General features: G+C 39.3%; 1 protein-coding gene across 2 annotated transcripts in view; it reads right to left on the bottom strand.

The window, feature by feature from the left end:
- LIMS1 (LIM zinc finger domain containing 1) overlaps positions 1–13,530 on the bottom strand; it is a 145,498-nt gene extending 131,968 nt beyond the window's left edge. The window contains exon 1 of one of the 2 annotated variants that reach the window (XM_081263870.1): positions 13,248–13,530. In XM_081263870.1, coding sequence (XP_081119996.1) covers positions 13,248–13,279 — 32 coding nt within the window. In that variant the 5' untranslated portion in view covers positions 13,280–13,530. The remainder of the gene's footprint in view (positions 1–13,247) is intronic. The other variant, XM_081263869.1, reaches the window with a different exon arrangement.
- Between the last annotated feature and the right edge of the window lie 3,027 nt (positions 13,531–16,557).

Genomic DNA, 16,557 nt, shown 5'->3' with positions numbered 1-16,557 from the left:
CTATATCCTTCAATGGAATGCTAATCAGCTAATAATCCTTTTTTTTCTTTTTGAGAGAGAGAGAATTTTAATTTTTTTTTAAGTTTTTCGGCGGACACAACATCTTTGTTTGTATGTGGTGCTGAGGATCGAACCAGAGCCGCACGCATGTCAGGCGAGCACGATACCGCTTGAGCCACATCCCCAGCCCCAAGCTAATAATCTTTGATCATTCAAAATGATTGGAATTTATCCCCACTCCAAAGGACTTCCAGAAAGTATGGAAACAAACCTAACCAGAGGGGCTCACACCAACATTCACTGAAAGGGTAGGGAGAAGGGCTGAGGATGTAGTTCAGTGGTAGAGCGCTTGCCTAGCATGCATAAGGCCAGGCCTTGGGTTCAATGACCAGTACTGGGGAAAAAACCAAAATTGTAATTTGGTGGCACATACCTATAGCTATGAAGGTTGAGGCAGGAGTACCTCAAGTTCCAAGCCAGCCTCAGCAACTTAGTAAGACCCTGTCTCAAAATAAAACATACAATGAAAAAAAATGTGGAGCCCATTAGGTTCAATCCCTGGTCAAAGCTGGGTGGCGTAGCAATCTGAAAGCAAGGGGAAAATCAATAATTCAAGACAGAAAAAGTGCACTTAAACTCTTCCATGAACAATGTACTTTTCTGAGAACCTTCTAGGTCCAGTATTATATAAAAGTGATATAAAGTAAGGCAACACACATAATTATTGAGTAGAAGACTGGACAATATTAAACAATAAAGATAAAAGTAATTTGTAATCTGTCAATCTGTATCATCAGGTTACCAAGTAGTCACTAAGGAAGGCTTGTCTTTTTTTTAATATTTATTTTTTAGTTTTAAGTGGACATAATATCTTTATTTTACATTTATGTGGTGCTGAGAATCAAACCCTGTGCCTCATGCATGCTAGGTGAGCACTCTACCACTAAGCCACAACCCCAGCCCGAAGCTTGTTTTTTTTAGCAGTACTACAGCTGAGACTTGAAATGTCTTAAACAACAATCAGAATACCATCATTTTGCATTTCCCCCTAATGAAACAGTGATAAAATTGAAGTCTGCAAAACAGCACCCAGAGGTCAAACCAGCCTGTTACCTGCTTCTGTATGGCTTTGAGTTACATAAAATAGTTCTTACATTTTTACACTTATTAATGAAGAGTTTTGTTTCTTCATTTTTAGCTAACAAAAAATATAATAATAGCAAACACTACTATTAACCTGCTTGAGCACTGTTCTGCATGTTTGACACACAGTAATTTGTTTAACATTGCCACAACCATATTGTGGGAGACATTATTTGCCTACCTCGTTGCTATTATTTTTCTGAGAGTTTTCCTGATTTTTACCACATGCTTTTTCTGCACTAATTGATATAATCATACTAACTTTCTTCTTTAGCTAGTGAATATCCTGTATTACAACTAACCTTCACAATGTTGCACCAGCTTTGCGTTCTTAAAAATCCATTTAATCACAGAGTACTACATTTCTTTTTATATATTGTTGTTATATTTGCTAATATTTTGTTAAGAAACTTTTACATCTATATTCATATATTCATTTTGGAATATTGGTCTATGGTTTTCTTTTTTTTTTTGGTCCTGGGGATTGAACTCAGGGGCACTCCGTCACTAAGCCACATCCCCCGCCCTATTTCGTACTATGATTTAGAGACAGGGTCTCATTGAGTTGCTTAGTGCCTCACTTTTGCTGAGACTGGCTTTCAACTCGTGATCCTCCTTCCTCTGCCTCCCGAGACACTGGAATTTTTTCTTTTTGTGCATTCTCTGGTTTGGGCAGCAAGATGTACTAGCTTTATAATTTTATTTTATTTTCAGAAAGAGACTGTGTGCAATTTAAGATAAATGACGCTTTTAGAGGAACTGTTCCATTTCATCTAAGTTTTCAAATTTATGTGTAGATGTTAATATAATTCCTTTATTACCCTTTTAATGACTACAGGGTAGTATATCCCTTGCTTTATTTTTTAATTGATTAATTATTTAATTAATTAATTATCAATTTTTAATTGATTTATTTTTAGTTGTTGATGGGCCTTTATTTTATTTGCTTATTTATATGTGGTGCTGGGAATAGAACTCAGTGCAATCGAACCCAGTGCCTCACACATAGGAGGCAAGCGCTCTACCGCTGAGCTACAACTCCAGACCCTCCCTTGCTTTATTTTTGATATTGATGATTAGTGTCTTTCCCCCATCAATTTTGCTAAAGTTTTGTCTACTGTATTGATCTTTTCAAAGAAACGACTCTTTTCACTGATTCTTAAATTTTTTAGTTTTATATTGGTTTCTCGTGGGGGTTTTGTTGTTGTTGTTGTTGTTGTTATTTTTTGGTTTGGGTACCGGGTATTGAATTCAAGGATGCTCTCCCACTGAGCCACATCCTCGGCCTTTTTTATTTTTTATTTTGAGACAGGGACTCACTAAGTTGCTTATGGCCCCGCTAAGTTGCTGAGGCTGGCTAGGAACTTGGGATCCTCCTGTCTCAACCTCCAGAGCTGCTAGGATTACAGGCACACATTACTGTGTCAGGCTTGATTTCAGGTTTTTTATTTTCCTCTTGCTTGTTTTGGATTTATTCACTTCTTCTTTTTCATTATTTACTTTTTTTTCTTTAACTTGGAATTGAACCCAATGGCTTAACCACTGAGCCACATCCCCAACCTTTTTTTTTTTTTTTTTTTTTTTTTTTTTGAGATAGGGCCTTGCTAAATTGCTGAGACTGGCTTGGAAACTGTGATACTGCTGCCTCAGCCTCCCAAATTGCTGGGATTACAAGTGTGCGCCACCATGCCTGGCTTTTTTCTTTCTTTGAAGGTTCTTAACATATGAGAGCTACAATTACTGATTTGAGACTTTTCTTCTTTTCTAGTGCATTCAATACTATATATTTTCCTCCCAGCTCTACTTTATGTCCTACAAATTTTGATATGTTGCATTTTCATTTTTACTTAGTTCAATGTGTTTCTTCATTCTCTCCTTCCCTTTGACTTATGAACTATATAAAAGAATGCTTTTTAGAAACATTGTTAGATTTCCCTATGATATTTAGGTTCCTGACTTGTAGTTTGATTTCTAGACTGATTCCAATTCTTTTTAAATTTTTTGAAGTTTATGGACCAAAATATAATCCATCTTGGTATACATTCCATAGAAACTTTTTAAAAATTTTTTATTTGTTCTTTTTAGATGTACATGACATAAGAAGTGCCAAAGGAACTTGAGAAGAAAGTGTTCTGCTGTTGTTAAGTATTGTCTCTGGTAATTTACTTTCTCTCAAGTCCACTTTATCTGATGTCTATATGATTGACTATAATAAAGTCACCTTTGAGTTCCTTTGACTGAATTTTGCAAAACGCAACTTTTACTTTCAATTTGCCTATACTGTTATATTTGGAGTAAGTTTCTTAGACGGCATATAGTTAGATCATGTTTTTTTAATATACATCAAGCTCTTTCAATTGGGAAATTAAGTATAATGGGCTTTCTCCTCTCCTTTCAGGATTCCAAAGACACAAATCAACAAGAGACATGCCACATACTATGTATGAAATATGCAAGAACCTAATACTTACCATCTATGTGTAGACATGGGATATGATGGAGATCAAACCTGAATCTTACCAAACTCACTTCTAGATCAGCAGTTTCCAAGGTGACCTAAGAAGCCACACTATTTTCATAACACTAAGATTTATTTTGTTTTTATTTTCTCACTAGTATACAGTAGAGTTTTCCAGAAGCTCCATGACATGAACTATTATAACTGATTGAATACTCTTTCTCTTCTAATAAGATTTAAAGAGTCTCGCAAAAAAACTTTTTTTTTGTTTTAAGACACTCTTTTCACAAATTTATGTTTTTAAATACTTATTTTTTAGTTATATATGGACACAATATCTTTATTTTATTTTTATATGGTGCTGAGGATGGAACTCAGTGCCTCACGCATACTAGGCGAGCGCTCTACCTCTGAGTCATAACCCCAGTTCACAAATTTATTTTTTGAAAAATAATTACAAAATACATTATTTATTTTAATGTGCAAAGAAGTTTATTAAATTTCAAATACTGTGAAGCTTTTCAGGGTACTTGTCTCAGCCTATTTTGTGCTGCTAAAACAGAATACCTGAGACTATATACTTTATAACAAACAGAAGTTTATTTTCTCTCAATTTTGAGAGTTAAAAAGTTCAAGATCAAGGTGCTGGCATCTGCTGAGGGCCTTCTTGCTGCATCATCTCATGGCAAAAGGTGGAAGGGCAAAGCACCAAGAAGGAACCAAACTCTCCCTTTCATAACGTCATTAATCATATCTTTCAAAGTCTCCCCTCCCAATACTATTAACGGCAATTAAATTTCAACATAAGCCAGGCTCAGTGGCACATACCTGTAATCCCAGTGGCTCAGAAGGCTGAGGCAGAAGAATCCCAAGTTCAAAGCCAGCCTCAGCAACGGCAGCGAGGTACTAAAAAATTCAGTGAGACCCTATTTCTAAAGAAAATACAAAATAGGGGCTGGTGTTGTGGCTCAGTGGTGGAGTGCTTGCCTCACACGTGTGAGGCACTAGGTTCAATTCCCGGTACCATATATAAATAAATGAATAAAATAAAGGTCCATCAACACTAAAAAATATTTTTAAAAAATAAAATGAAATACAAAATAGGGCTGGGGATGTGGCTCAGTTGTTGAGTGCCCCTGAATTCAATCCCATAGCAACCCCCTCCCAAAAAATTTCAACATGAATTTAGAGGAAATATTCACACCACAGCAGTCCTCAATAATTTAGAAGTGTAAAGTGGTCCTGAGACCAAGAAATTTGAGAACTGCTTCTTTAGATCAAATCAACAATTTATATAACAAAGGATGTTACACTATATACCCCAAGGGCGCAATCTACCAATCTAAACTACAGCAAATTATTCAGGGCAAACAACAATAACAAAACACCATCACAAAAGCAATAAAAAAGATGAAAAGGTACCTATGTGCTAAAAGAGGCTGAAAGACTTATTAACCTTCAAAATACATAAGCCTGGAGGCTGGGGTTGTGGCTCAGTGGTAGAGTGCTCACCTAGCATGTGTGAGGCACTGAGTTCAATCCTCAGCACCACATAAAAATAAATAAATAAAATAAAGGTATTGTGTCCATCTACAACTAAAAAAAAAAAATTAAAACCCATAAACCTTCTTTAGATTCTACTTTTAAAAAAATACAATAAAATGTTTGAAACAATAGAAATTTGAATATTAACTACGAGATGGTGACACCAAGGAATTAGTATTAATCTTTTTCAAGTGTGATGATGTGGTTAATATTCTTAAAGTGCTTTTTAGAAGTGTCTTTATCTTTTAAGGATACATATTAATATTAATATCTCTATACATGACATAAAGGAGAGAGGAATGGAAAAAGATTGGCGCTCAGTCAAAGATTTACCACCAGTCAATAATTACTGAAGCTGGGTAGCAGTGCATGGAGATTCATTCACTATTCCAGTTTTGTATGTTTGAAGTCCTCTATAAAAAAAAAAAAAAAAAATTGGGTGCATAGATTTAATGTTCCTCCCCCAAGAAGGCTAAATCATCTGTTTTCAGCATAAGTCCCATGCCGTGATTAGTCTATATATCCTAAGTTTTGAGAGAATTGCTTTACCTAATTCATGAGTTTCCCATATAATATTCAAATAAATCTGGCCTCTGATTGAACACAACCATGATTGACATTTTCCTACCTCCTGAGAACCAAACATTTGGCTATTCCCAGTGTCTTAAAAAATAACAATTTTATTTAACAATAACTAGTGACAAATTACCATTTCCTTACTTAAATTTCTTAAAGACAGGGCTGGGGTTATGGCTCAGTGGTAGAGCACTTGTCTAGCATGTGTGAGGCACTGGTTTGGAGTCTCAGCATCACATATAAATAAATTAAATAAAGGTCCATTGACAACTAGAAAGATTTTTTTTTTAATTCTTAAAAGATTTTTTTTCAAACTTTTCTTATGGTACAGTACATACATAGTTGTTAATACAAGGTTTGTCAAGAGTTGAAGAGAGAATAATGGAAATCTGAGTTGCACACAAATACCTAATACATTCTATAGAAGGTCAAGAAGAAAAGCCTAACGGGTACTGAAACAAGGACACCATCTTCAAAACAAAGGAGTTTAGGCTGAAGGCCTCGAGATTAAGATTTGAGAACTCCTGCCCCCTCAAAGACAAGGGGGGGGGATTATTCCTGGCACAAGAATAACAAAAATCAAGGACTGTAATATGTTTTGCAATAAGATGATGTAAGCTGAAGAGTACTAGGGAATAAAACTGGATAGGTTGGTCGAGCTTGTAAAGGCCTTGAAACCTAGGAAAAGTAGAGAACTGTGATCCCTTTTCCACCAGTTGTGTGAACTGAGGAGACACAGGGCTCTGCAGAGATCTTCAGTGTAAACCTCAGCTCTGTCAGCAAAGTGTGACAGTGTTCTTGGCCATCTGAGTTCCTCACCTGTAAAATAGGCATAAAAATCCTACCTCAATCATGGTGTGTCTGTGACAATAAAATTTATTGTGTAAAATAATAACTTTAAAGTATTTGTGTAAAAGTAGATAATTAATTTAAAAAAATTATTATTACCAAGAGTTGTTTTTTTTTTTTTTTAAATGGCCTGGCAGGGGAATGAAATAAACTAAACACGGAATTATATCATATGAATTTCTTTCCAATGCTCCATAGATGTTGGGTCCCTACCACTATATATTAATGCACTATAGAGTCAAGTTAAGCCAAATGTGAAAGCTATCTTGTTTTCCTCAAAGTTTTGTGAGTTTATTCAAACAATGTCATAGACACTAAGCTAGTCCTGAACTTTTCAATTCCTTAACAAATGAGGTTATAAAAAGAAACATAAAGCCTATTTAGATATAGATTATATATCTTTGGATATTTAATATATTTAAGATATTCTTTTACTTCCAAAGATTATAATTTGACAGAAAAGATTAGACAATATATACCCAAAACCATAATACAAAATAGAAATTGCTTGGGGAGAACTGATAAAGCTCTAAATTTCTAACTTCTCAGCACATGGCAGGAGCTCAACAAATGTTCCCAAAATTCATTACTTCAAGGGAAAAGTGGCAATTTTGCTCCAGCTGCCAAGAAGACACAGTACAGGCCAGGCGCAGTGGCATACTCCTATAATCCCAGGGGCTCAGGAGGCTGAGGTAGATGGAACACCAATTCAAAGCCAGACCAGCAACTTAGTGAGACCCTCAGCAACTTAGCAAGACCTTGTCTCAAAATAAAATATAAAAAGGGCTAGGGACGTGGCTCAGTGGTTAAGTGCCCCTGGGTTTACTCCCTGGTACCAAAAGAAAAGAAAAAAAACACAGTAGACAGTAATTCTCTAGGCCAAACAACATGAGGAAAAGCATTGAAATAGGAAATCATTAAATGTTTCTAGAAAATGGTGGTTAGGGTTAGAGAAACATAGACTAATGGAATAGTTTGGGCCAAAGGTGGGGCCAAATCACAAACAATCTTAATTATAGGCTCTAAAGTCTAGACCTTATTTGATAGGAAATAAGAAATTTATTAATATTTTGAAAACAAGGGGTAATATGACCAAAGTAGTACTTTATGAAAATCTGCAACCAGATGAATGAAAGAACAGTTAAAATTCTCAAGAGCAGGGACCATGTCTTATATTGCATTTCATCAGGTGTACTGGACAGTGCCTCACACATTTAAAAAAAAAAAATCTGTTGAATATACTGCATTGAGGAGGAGGAGACTAGTGTAACAAATGCTGCATTTGCCTACCCTCTGGTTCCTTACTGTGCTAATAAGACAGATTTACATGTAATAGTAATGTGCCCTGCTTTAAAAATAAATATTTCCCAATAAGAAATAAACTTACAATCCATTTAAGCAAATGTTGACAGTATTCGTCACTTAACTGATCAGTAAAGAAGCCAGTCAATAGAAAGGAATCTCTTAAGACTCTGACTTGTGGAAACACTGGACATGGATAAGTGAGTAGACCTTAGTTTCTGAGAAGGAAGATTTCCAGGTGTAGACAAAGGCACCAAAAATACCATGCCTCCTAGAACATGTTTCACAAAAGTAATCTATCCACTTAAAACACAGTGATACCTAGGACCCTGTACTAGAACAAATTGGGGACAATATTTCCAAATCCATTCAGACATTTCCAGAGTTGTTTCTTTGTTCGTGGAGTTGCTAAGGTTTGAATATGACTTGATTATGTTCCCCAACAATTCAAGTATCAGGAGCTTGGTTTTTAGTGTGTAATTGCTGACCAGATGTCGGGACCCTTAAGAGATGAGGCTTAGTATGAGGTCCTTAGGTCACTGGAGCATTGCCCTTAGAAGGGCTTAAGGCAGTATCTGTGGGACCCTGAGTTAGTTCTCTGGGAGGATAATTATAAAAGGGGCAAGCCAAGCCCTCTCTGGATTCCTGTTTCAAGATGTGATCTCTCCCTTTTGCAAGAACTTTCATCACTGTCAACTACCATGAAGTAACACAAGTAAAAGGAACCTTTGCCAGATCCTGTGCCATCCTGTCTGACTTTCAATCTCCAAAAATTGTTAAATAAATTTCTTTTCCTTATGAAGTTAAGACTGTCTTGGGTATTTTGTTCCAGTAATACAAAACTGACTATGATAGGGAGTTCAGATATACCTGACAAGGTGATGGCCTTCATGACATTTACAACATAGATAGGAAGGTAATATATAATGCCGTTTGAATACAGCAACAGAGAAAACTAGCATAGCACAGTAGGAGACCTCACACTAATATCAGAAGTTTGCACTCTATTCCTAACTCTGAGCCAGGCACAATAGGCACATTCCTATAATCCCAGGGACTCAGGAGGAGGAGGCAGGAGAATTCCAAGTTTGAGGCCAGCCTCAGCAACTTAGCAAGACCTGTCTCAGAATTAAAAACTGAAAAGAGCTGGGGATGTGTCTTGAGGATAAAGCTCCCATGGGTTCAAATCCTAGTATCATGCCCCCCAAAATAAATAAATAAAAATCCTTAAACAAAACAAAAAAGCAGTTATGAACAATTTAACTTTTTTGTTTTTGTTGTTTTATAGTAATTGTAGATGGACACAATATCTTTATTTATTTATTTATTTTTATGTGGTGCTGAGGATCAAACCCAGTGCCTTACATGTGCAAGGCAGGTGCTGTAACACTGAGCTATAGCCACAGCCCCACATATAACTTATTTTAATTTTTAAGACATTGATGGATCTTTATTTTATTCGTTTATTTATATGTGGTGCTGAAAATCGAACCCAGTACCTCATACATTCTAGGCAAGCACTCTACCACTGAGCCACAACCCCAGCCCCACCACATGTAACTTTTAATTCCATTTTGGTACAAAAGGAATGGGTATAAACACTTGTTATAAATGTTTTTATCCTTTATGTTACTTGACTCTGAGGCTCCATACTTCTAGTATCCTAATGCTAGATCTTGTGCCTCCTACCACCAGGAACACACTGTCAGCACTCAAACTAATTCCTAGCACCCCTCTTTCTACCTCTCAAGGCACTACTCAAAGCTTGCTTTGTCTGCAGCTTCCCCACCCTTTTGTTAAGTGTCACTGCAGACTCATCAAGCTCCAAAACATGCTCCAACATGAAAACAATGCAAAAAATGCCTACTCTCCCCACCCACAGAAATGAGATGTCAGGATGAGAAAACCGCTGCTGCTGAAGAATGTACGGTATATGGCAACAAGTATTACAGCCCACCTGAAGTATTTCAAAATTAAAGTTTTTGGAAGACAATGTAGCAACAGTCCAGCATGTAAAGTAGATGATATTCTCATGGGTAGAAAACCACAACTTACAATACAGTTACAAGAACTATAAAATCGATAAATGGTTTGAGATGATTTTCCTTCTATTTAAGTGCAAACCTAGTTAAGAACATGACTTATTCTGAGGTTTATTTAAATGATTACCGAAGAACAAATATAACATTAATGAAAATGGAGACTCTCCTGCTCTGATTTTTCTATGAATGTTTATGTACGTAAGTTTTCCTTTCTTTGGGATAAATGTTCAAGAGTGAGCAGTTGCCAAATTGTACAGTAATTGTATGTTCAGCTTTTTAAGAAATGGACAGATTTTTCCAAAGTGCCTATACCATTTTATCGAGGACACTTAAAAGTGAAATAGGCATTTTTTTTTCTGCAAGTTTGTGTAGATGAAGAGTTCAGTTACACTATTACTGCCTTGGTAAGGTGAGTTTCGCTAGCCCAGTAGAGGGGCTCTAAGGCCCTCTGTGGGAGGAAGAGAAAGTTACTTCATCCACAAGCAAAAAAAAGAGCCACCCACAAGATAGTCAAGAGGCTACAACAAAGGAAAAGGGGAGGGATAATAAATTAAAGGTAGCACAATTCTGATAGACAGTTTTCTCTAAGCCTTTACAACATAGAACAACCTAGAACTGAAGGTATCTTTTCTTTTTTTTAATATTTATTTTTTAGTTGTAGTTGGACACAATACCTTTATTCTATTTATTTACTTTTATGTAGTGCTGAGGATCAAACCCAGGGCCTCACACGTGACAGGCGAACACTCTACCACTGAGCCACAACCCCAGCCCTGAAGGTATCTTTTCTACCACCAAATTTTCACTGGCTTTCTTTCTTAAAAATCAAGAACTCAACCTCCTAACCATTAAAAACTGACCCAGAACACTGAAGTTTTATGAAGACACTCCCTGCCATTACCGTTTCCCTCTTCATGATGGCACTAGACATCAGAGGACTCACGGAAAAGCCCTAAGGGCAGAAAGTTACTTTTTCCATATTGATTCTTCAAGTCTTAGTTATTACCTCCCATTACAACTTCCCAAGACTACAAAGCACACACTACAACCAGCACTCAATAAGCATTTTTAAGAGTAGTCTTTATAAATGCTCCCTTTTAATTACCCCAATGCCTTCACATCCCTCATCAAACAGGATTATGTCTTTTAACAATGCTTCTCAAAGAAGACCTTTTCTAGGGGTTTGCCAGCTGCTGGTCTTCTAGCACTTACCAAGGCAGTGATAGTGTAACTGAACTCTTCATCTACACAAACTTGCAGAAAAAAAAAAAATGCCTATTTCACTTTTAAGTGTCCTCGATAAAATGGTATAGGCACTTTGGAAAAATCTGTCCATTTCTTAAAAAGCTGAACATACAATTACTGTACAATTTGGCAACTGCTCACTCTTGAACATTTATCCCAAAGAAAGGAAAACTTACATACATAAACATTCATAGTAGCTTTATTCTTAATTTCCCCAACTGGAAATACCCAAATATCCTTCAGCTAAACAGTTAAACTGTTGTAGACCCACACCATGGAATTTTATTCAGCAATAAAAAAGAGCTATGATACATGCAATAAGTATTTATGATTCCACTTATGTGAGGTATCCATGGAAGTCAAAATCATATAAACAGAAAGTAAAATGGTGTCTGCCAAGAACTGGGGGAAAGAAAGAATCAGGAGTTATTGTTTAATGGGCACAGAGTTTCAGTACTCTTTATTTCAGTACCAACAAAGGTTACTGAAACTGAAGGCAAAAAGTTCTGGAAATGTCTGATAGTGATGGTTGCGCAACAATATACATGTACTTAATGCCAAGAAATAAAAAACAAGGGGTTATCAATAGAAAATTCAGAATGGGAAGAGGATGGAATCAGAGTGGGACACTGGGTCAGGGAGAGACTCAAGGACCTTAAGAAGGAAACCATTATTTTCTATTCTTTGCTTATACTGTACATCCATTATTCTTTGTATGTCCCATGTATTTCCAATTCTATATCAACTTAATATTCAATACTTTTTTTAAAAAAGAAATATCCATGAAACAGTACAAATTATCATTATTAAATCTTGACATTTGTGCGACCTGGGACCTAATGGCAGGTATACATAAAGCAGTTCAGCTGCATACGGTTGTCTCAAGGAAAAGGACGTGAGTGATTGAGTGAGGAGTTGACTTAGATGCTTTCTTCAGAAAACATCTCTACTGTAAAAACATGGGACAGACAAATCACTATAACTTAGACTTACATTTGTCAGACATTTCCTTCAAATTGAACCTGAGTCTGTCACTTTGAGGAAAACTATCAAATATAGTTTGTTGTCAAAGATAATATTTAAACTTTCCATTAAAAACCAAAATTTTGGAAGATGAGTATCCACCACCTTGAGTTTGAGAGCTTCCCAATTCTCAAGGACTTTAAAATGTTACTATTAACAAATGTGATGTACTGATATGAATGAAATGCATTAGAATTTGGGGTCTGCCTAATGCAGTGAGCTAATATTTTCCAAATGACAAACATATGATGTTTCAAACTATAAGAGCAAACCCAGGAATTTTAATGTAAGATAGTGTGAAACGTCTTCTGATTCAGCTGCAGATTTCACAGTCACACTAACCATGAAAAAACTACCCCTTCTTAAGTTTTGGTATAGTAACAAAGAAGACCACAATAACCTGGAAAAGCCATTAAAGCAATCCTCTCTTCTCCGACTACACGTCTCTGAGAGATTTCCTTCGCAGAGTCAACACATCGCACAGAGACTGCAGAGAGTACAGTCCAGTTGCCTGCCACCGAGCCAGACACACACAAGAGCCTGGCAAGACTCGGGGAAAGGCAGTCGGTAAAACTGGTTTAGGAAATTCTGATTCACAAACACGAGTCACGGGTGTTCACACGGCGTGAGTTTATTCAATGAATGAACCGGCCTTCGGCGCTTCCCTTTTCGTGGCTGCCACAGCCAGTGTCTCTGGACCCGGCCAAAGGCTCTTTGGGGTCCTGCATTTTTACGGGGGGTTCGGGAACCCGGACGTCTCGAGGCCTGCCGGTCGGTGCCGGATTCCCCGGGCTGGGACGGGACTTACCAACTCGGCCCAGACCTCTCGGGGGCCGGAACGCGGCCCCGCGCCAGGCGGCGGCCGCCCGCGCGCTCCGCACCCACACCGCACGCTCCCGCCCGCGAGACCCAGGGAGCGCGCCGCGGGCCGCCCGCCCGAGCCCGGCCGCCGGGGCTGGGCCGGGAAGCCGCCCGGGGTCGGAGAAGACGCCAGCCGCCCGCGAGCGGCCGGAGAGAGCGCCACCCGACCGCCGACGTGGCGGCCGGAGGGGCGCGGCCCGTACCTGTGGGTCAGGCCGGCCGCCACGCCCAGCATCGCTCCGCTCTCGGACGCCGCCGTCCTCGGCCCTTCGTCTCCCGGCGCCGCTCCAGTCACGTCCCCGACCCTCGAGACGACCGCCGCCAGTGGTCCGGCCGGCGGGCCCCGAGCAGGAAGGAGAGGCGGGCCAGGGGCGGGGAGACCGCGGCGGCCGGCCGCCCGCGGCCGACCAATGACTCGTCTGGCCGCACGGGGGCGCGCGGGGGCGGGGCGGCGCCGGCCGCTCAGGAGGACCCACCCCCAGCCTCGGCCGGGTCCCGCTCCCGCCGCCCGCCCCGACCCCGCCCCCGAGCTCTCTGGCCCCGCCCCCTCCGCGCGGCCCGGCCCCGCCCCCTGGAGGCGGGCCCCCAAGCCGGAGGCTTTTCCGGGGCTCCTGGGGGATCCCGGCGGCGGGGGGCGGCGCCGGCCACGTGACCGCTGACAAAAATGGCAGGACTGGCCTTTGCCGCCGCCTCTCCGGGTGAGGGGCCAACGCACGGGCCCGGCGGTCCGGTGCTCGAGTCACCTCTGGTGGGACCTGGCCAGTGGCGCGGTTCTGGCCGCGGGCTGTGCCGAGCTGCACCGGGTTTCGCTCGCCCTGGGAGGGTCCTGAAGCCACTGCTGGTTCCTTCTAGTACAGGGTGTCCGCAAGTTGGATTCCCCAGGGAGCGTCGACTGCGCTAGCCGCTGGAGTCCTGAGCCTACTCAGAAGCCCGGTGCGACTGGGATACCCTTCGTTAGGACTTTCATTGTGCTTTTGAGCAGAGTTCCTCTTGCCCTGATTTCAGAATACTTGGCTAAAAATTGTGGCCGCCTCTAGGCCTCCAATGAGTGGTTTTAAAGGAGTTAGACATTGTCGTCATGGTTGTCCTATCAGGAATGCCTGTCAGAGTGAGCCGGCTTCTGTGGTTGACCCACGTCTGTCACAAAGAAAACTTGGAAAAATACTGTCTGTTGCTCTAAAATGGGAAAACTGAATTTCTTACTGCTCAACTTTCTACAGATGTTTCCACGACTATTTCATTCATTCTTGTTCAAGCTGTCATCACCCAGCTTTTAAAAACGAAATTTGGTATTTAAGACTATTTTGCTTGTATGTACACACACACATACACACACAGAGCACAGCACTGGAAACATTTTAAAGGTTCTATTCATAATAAACAGTCATAATAAACAGTTATTGAATTTGTTTTTTCTTATTTTCCACCGCCATTAATCTCCATCAGACAAGTACATTAATGAGAATATTTTCCTGCTCCAAAATAGGAGTCTTGTTAGATAACTCTTCTACTTCTTCAGCACTAATTGATTTTCATCTCTCTTCTGTTACTATAGAAGAGTTAAACTGTATGGTGAAACAGTTGCATACTGATTGAGAATGAAGTCTTGGAATCAGTCTGGCCTGGGTTCAAACACTCTCAGCTACCTATTGAGCGCCTTTGATGCATGCCATCTACTTTCTGTTGATATTCTACATGCCTTTTTATCTTTAAAAATGATTTATTATCTCCTTAAAAATATAATTAACTGCAGTATTGTTATTATTTACCTTCCCTGTTTGTTCCATGAGATCCTTACCTTAATATTACCTTGTTGCCTTAATATTCTCCTTGTATGTGATACTGGTCAGGGGGGGAAAGATGGGTGTGGCTCTGAGCAGCATTCTTGGGGCCAAATAGATTCTCTGAAAACACCAAGGATTTTACAAAGGTGATGGGTTGCTGCCTCAGAGTTTCAATCAGGGGGGCCAGAGCATCACCAATAAGTTTCCAAGGCTTGTCCCGACTCCCTCTTGATAAAAGGCACCTATTTCTTATGTGTTTTTTTAATTTGGTTTTGTTTGCTTTGTAGTTATAGATGGACAGTTTATTTTTATTTGTTTATTTTTATGCGGTGTTAAGGATCAAACCCAGTGCCTCACACATGGTAGGCAAAGGCTCTGCCACTGAGCTACAGCCCCAGCCCTTATCATGGTTTTTGTTTGTTTATTGTTTATGGTGCTGAGAGATGAAACCTAGGGCCTCAGGCATGCTAGGCAAGTGCTCTACCACTGAGCACATTCGAAAGTAGATAATATGCAAGATGTTGATAGAAAGAGAGTTTACCTTAAACATTCCTGAAATTTTACTCTGTTGAGCTGTACAAGAACAGTCTCATAACTCACTCCCACGGTATTTTCAAGTCAGTAAAGTCTCATAAAAATCCAGTCTGACTTTACCATATGCCCTGGTGACCTGTATCTTACTATTTCACTCCTATGAAGGGAGCTGGTTATATCAAAAATGAATGATTGCATATATAGAAAACACCAGAAAAAATACACCAAAATGTTAAGTGAGCTTTACACTTTTTGAATTTTTTTTTTGTACCTGGGATTTAACCCAGGGGTGCTTAACCACTGAGCCACATCCCTAGCCCTTTCTTTTTAAGATATTTTATTTAGAGACAGGGTCTCACTAAGTTGCTTAGGGCCTCACTAAGTTGCTGAGGCTGGCTTTGAACTCACAATCCTCCTGCCTCAGCCTCCCATGCTACTGGGATTACAGGCATGCACCACCATGCCCAGCACACTTTTGAATTTTTTAACTTCCAGTGCATAGAACTAGATTAATTGTAATTCTTAGTTCATAAAATATTTTCATCATTTACTTATGTTTACTTGTTTTGTTAAACACGCGACTGTTTCTAATAGTGTAACAGGAACCCATGAAAGCACCACTCAAAATAAAAACTAGATCTTTCATAGAAACTTACATAAACATATGGTTATCCATTGGGATATCTCCCTACCTCTTTCCATCCAAGGCATCCATCATCCTGAATTCCTTGTCTATCATTTTCTTGATTTTCTTTTCATATACTTTTTATTGACTTGGTAAATTTTATTTATACATATATATCATAAAGTTAGTTTGGCTTAACTTTATAAAAAGATGTACACCAAGGGTTACATAATAGTTAAAAGCTATTGAAACTTGCTTTTTCAGTTGATATTATATTGGTAGGATTCATCGATTTGTTTGACTACTGTGTTATTATATCATAATTTGTTAATTCATTCTCTAATTCATGAGCATTGGAGTTGTTTCTTTTAGCTATTGTCAGTAGTTCTCTTATAAAGATCTTGAACATGTTTCCTGCTATATATATGTATGTATGAATGTCTCTTACACTTTTGTACCTTGGGGTGACAGAAGAACAAACTATTCTTTAGCTTTAGGTGGACACAATATCTTTATTTTACATTTAGGTGATGCTGAGGATCGAACCCAGTGCTTCGTGCATGCTAGGCG

Source organism: Spermophilus citellus (genome assembly GCF_964194105.1).
Source record: "Spermophilus citellus genome assembly, chromosome: 13".
NCBI classification, from domain to species: Eukaryota; Metazoa; Chordata; class Mammalia; order Rodentia; family Sciuridae; genus Spermophilus; species Spermophilus citellus.
Note: the sequence above shows the minus strand (reverse complement) of the source record. Positions and strands in the feature narration are given on the sequence as shown.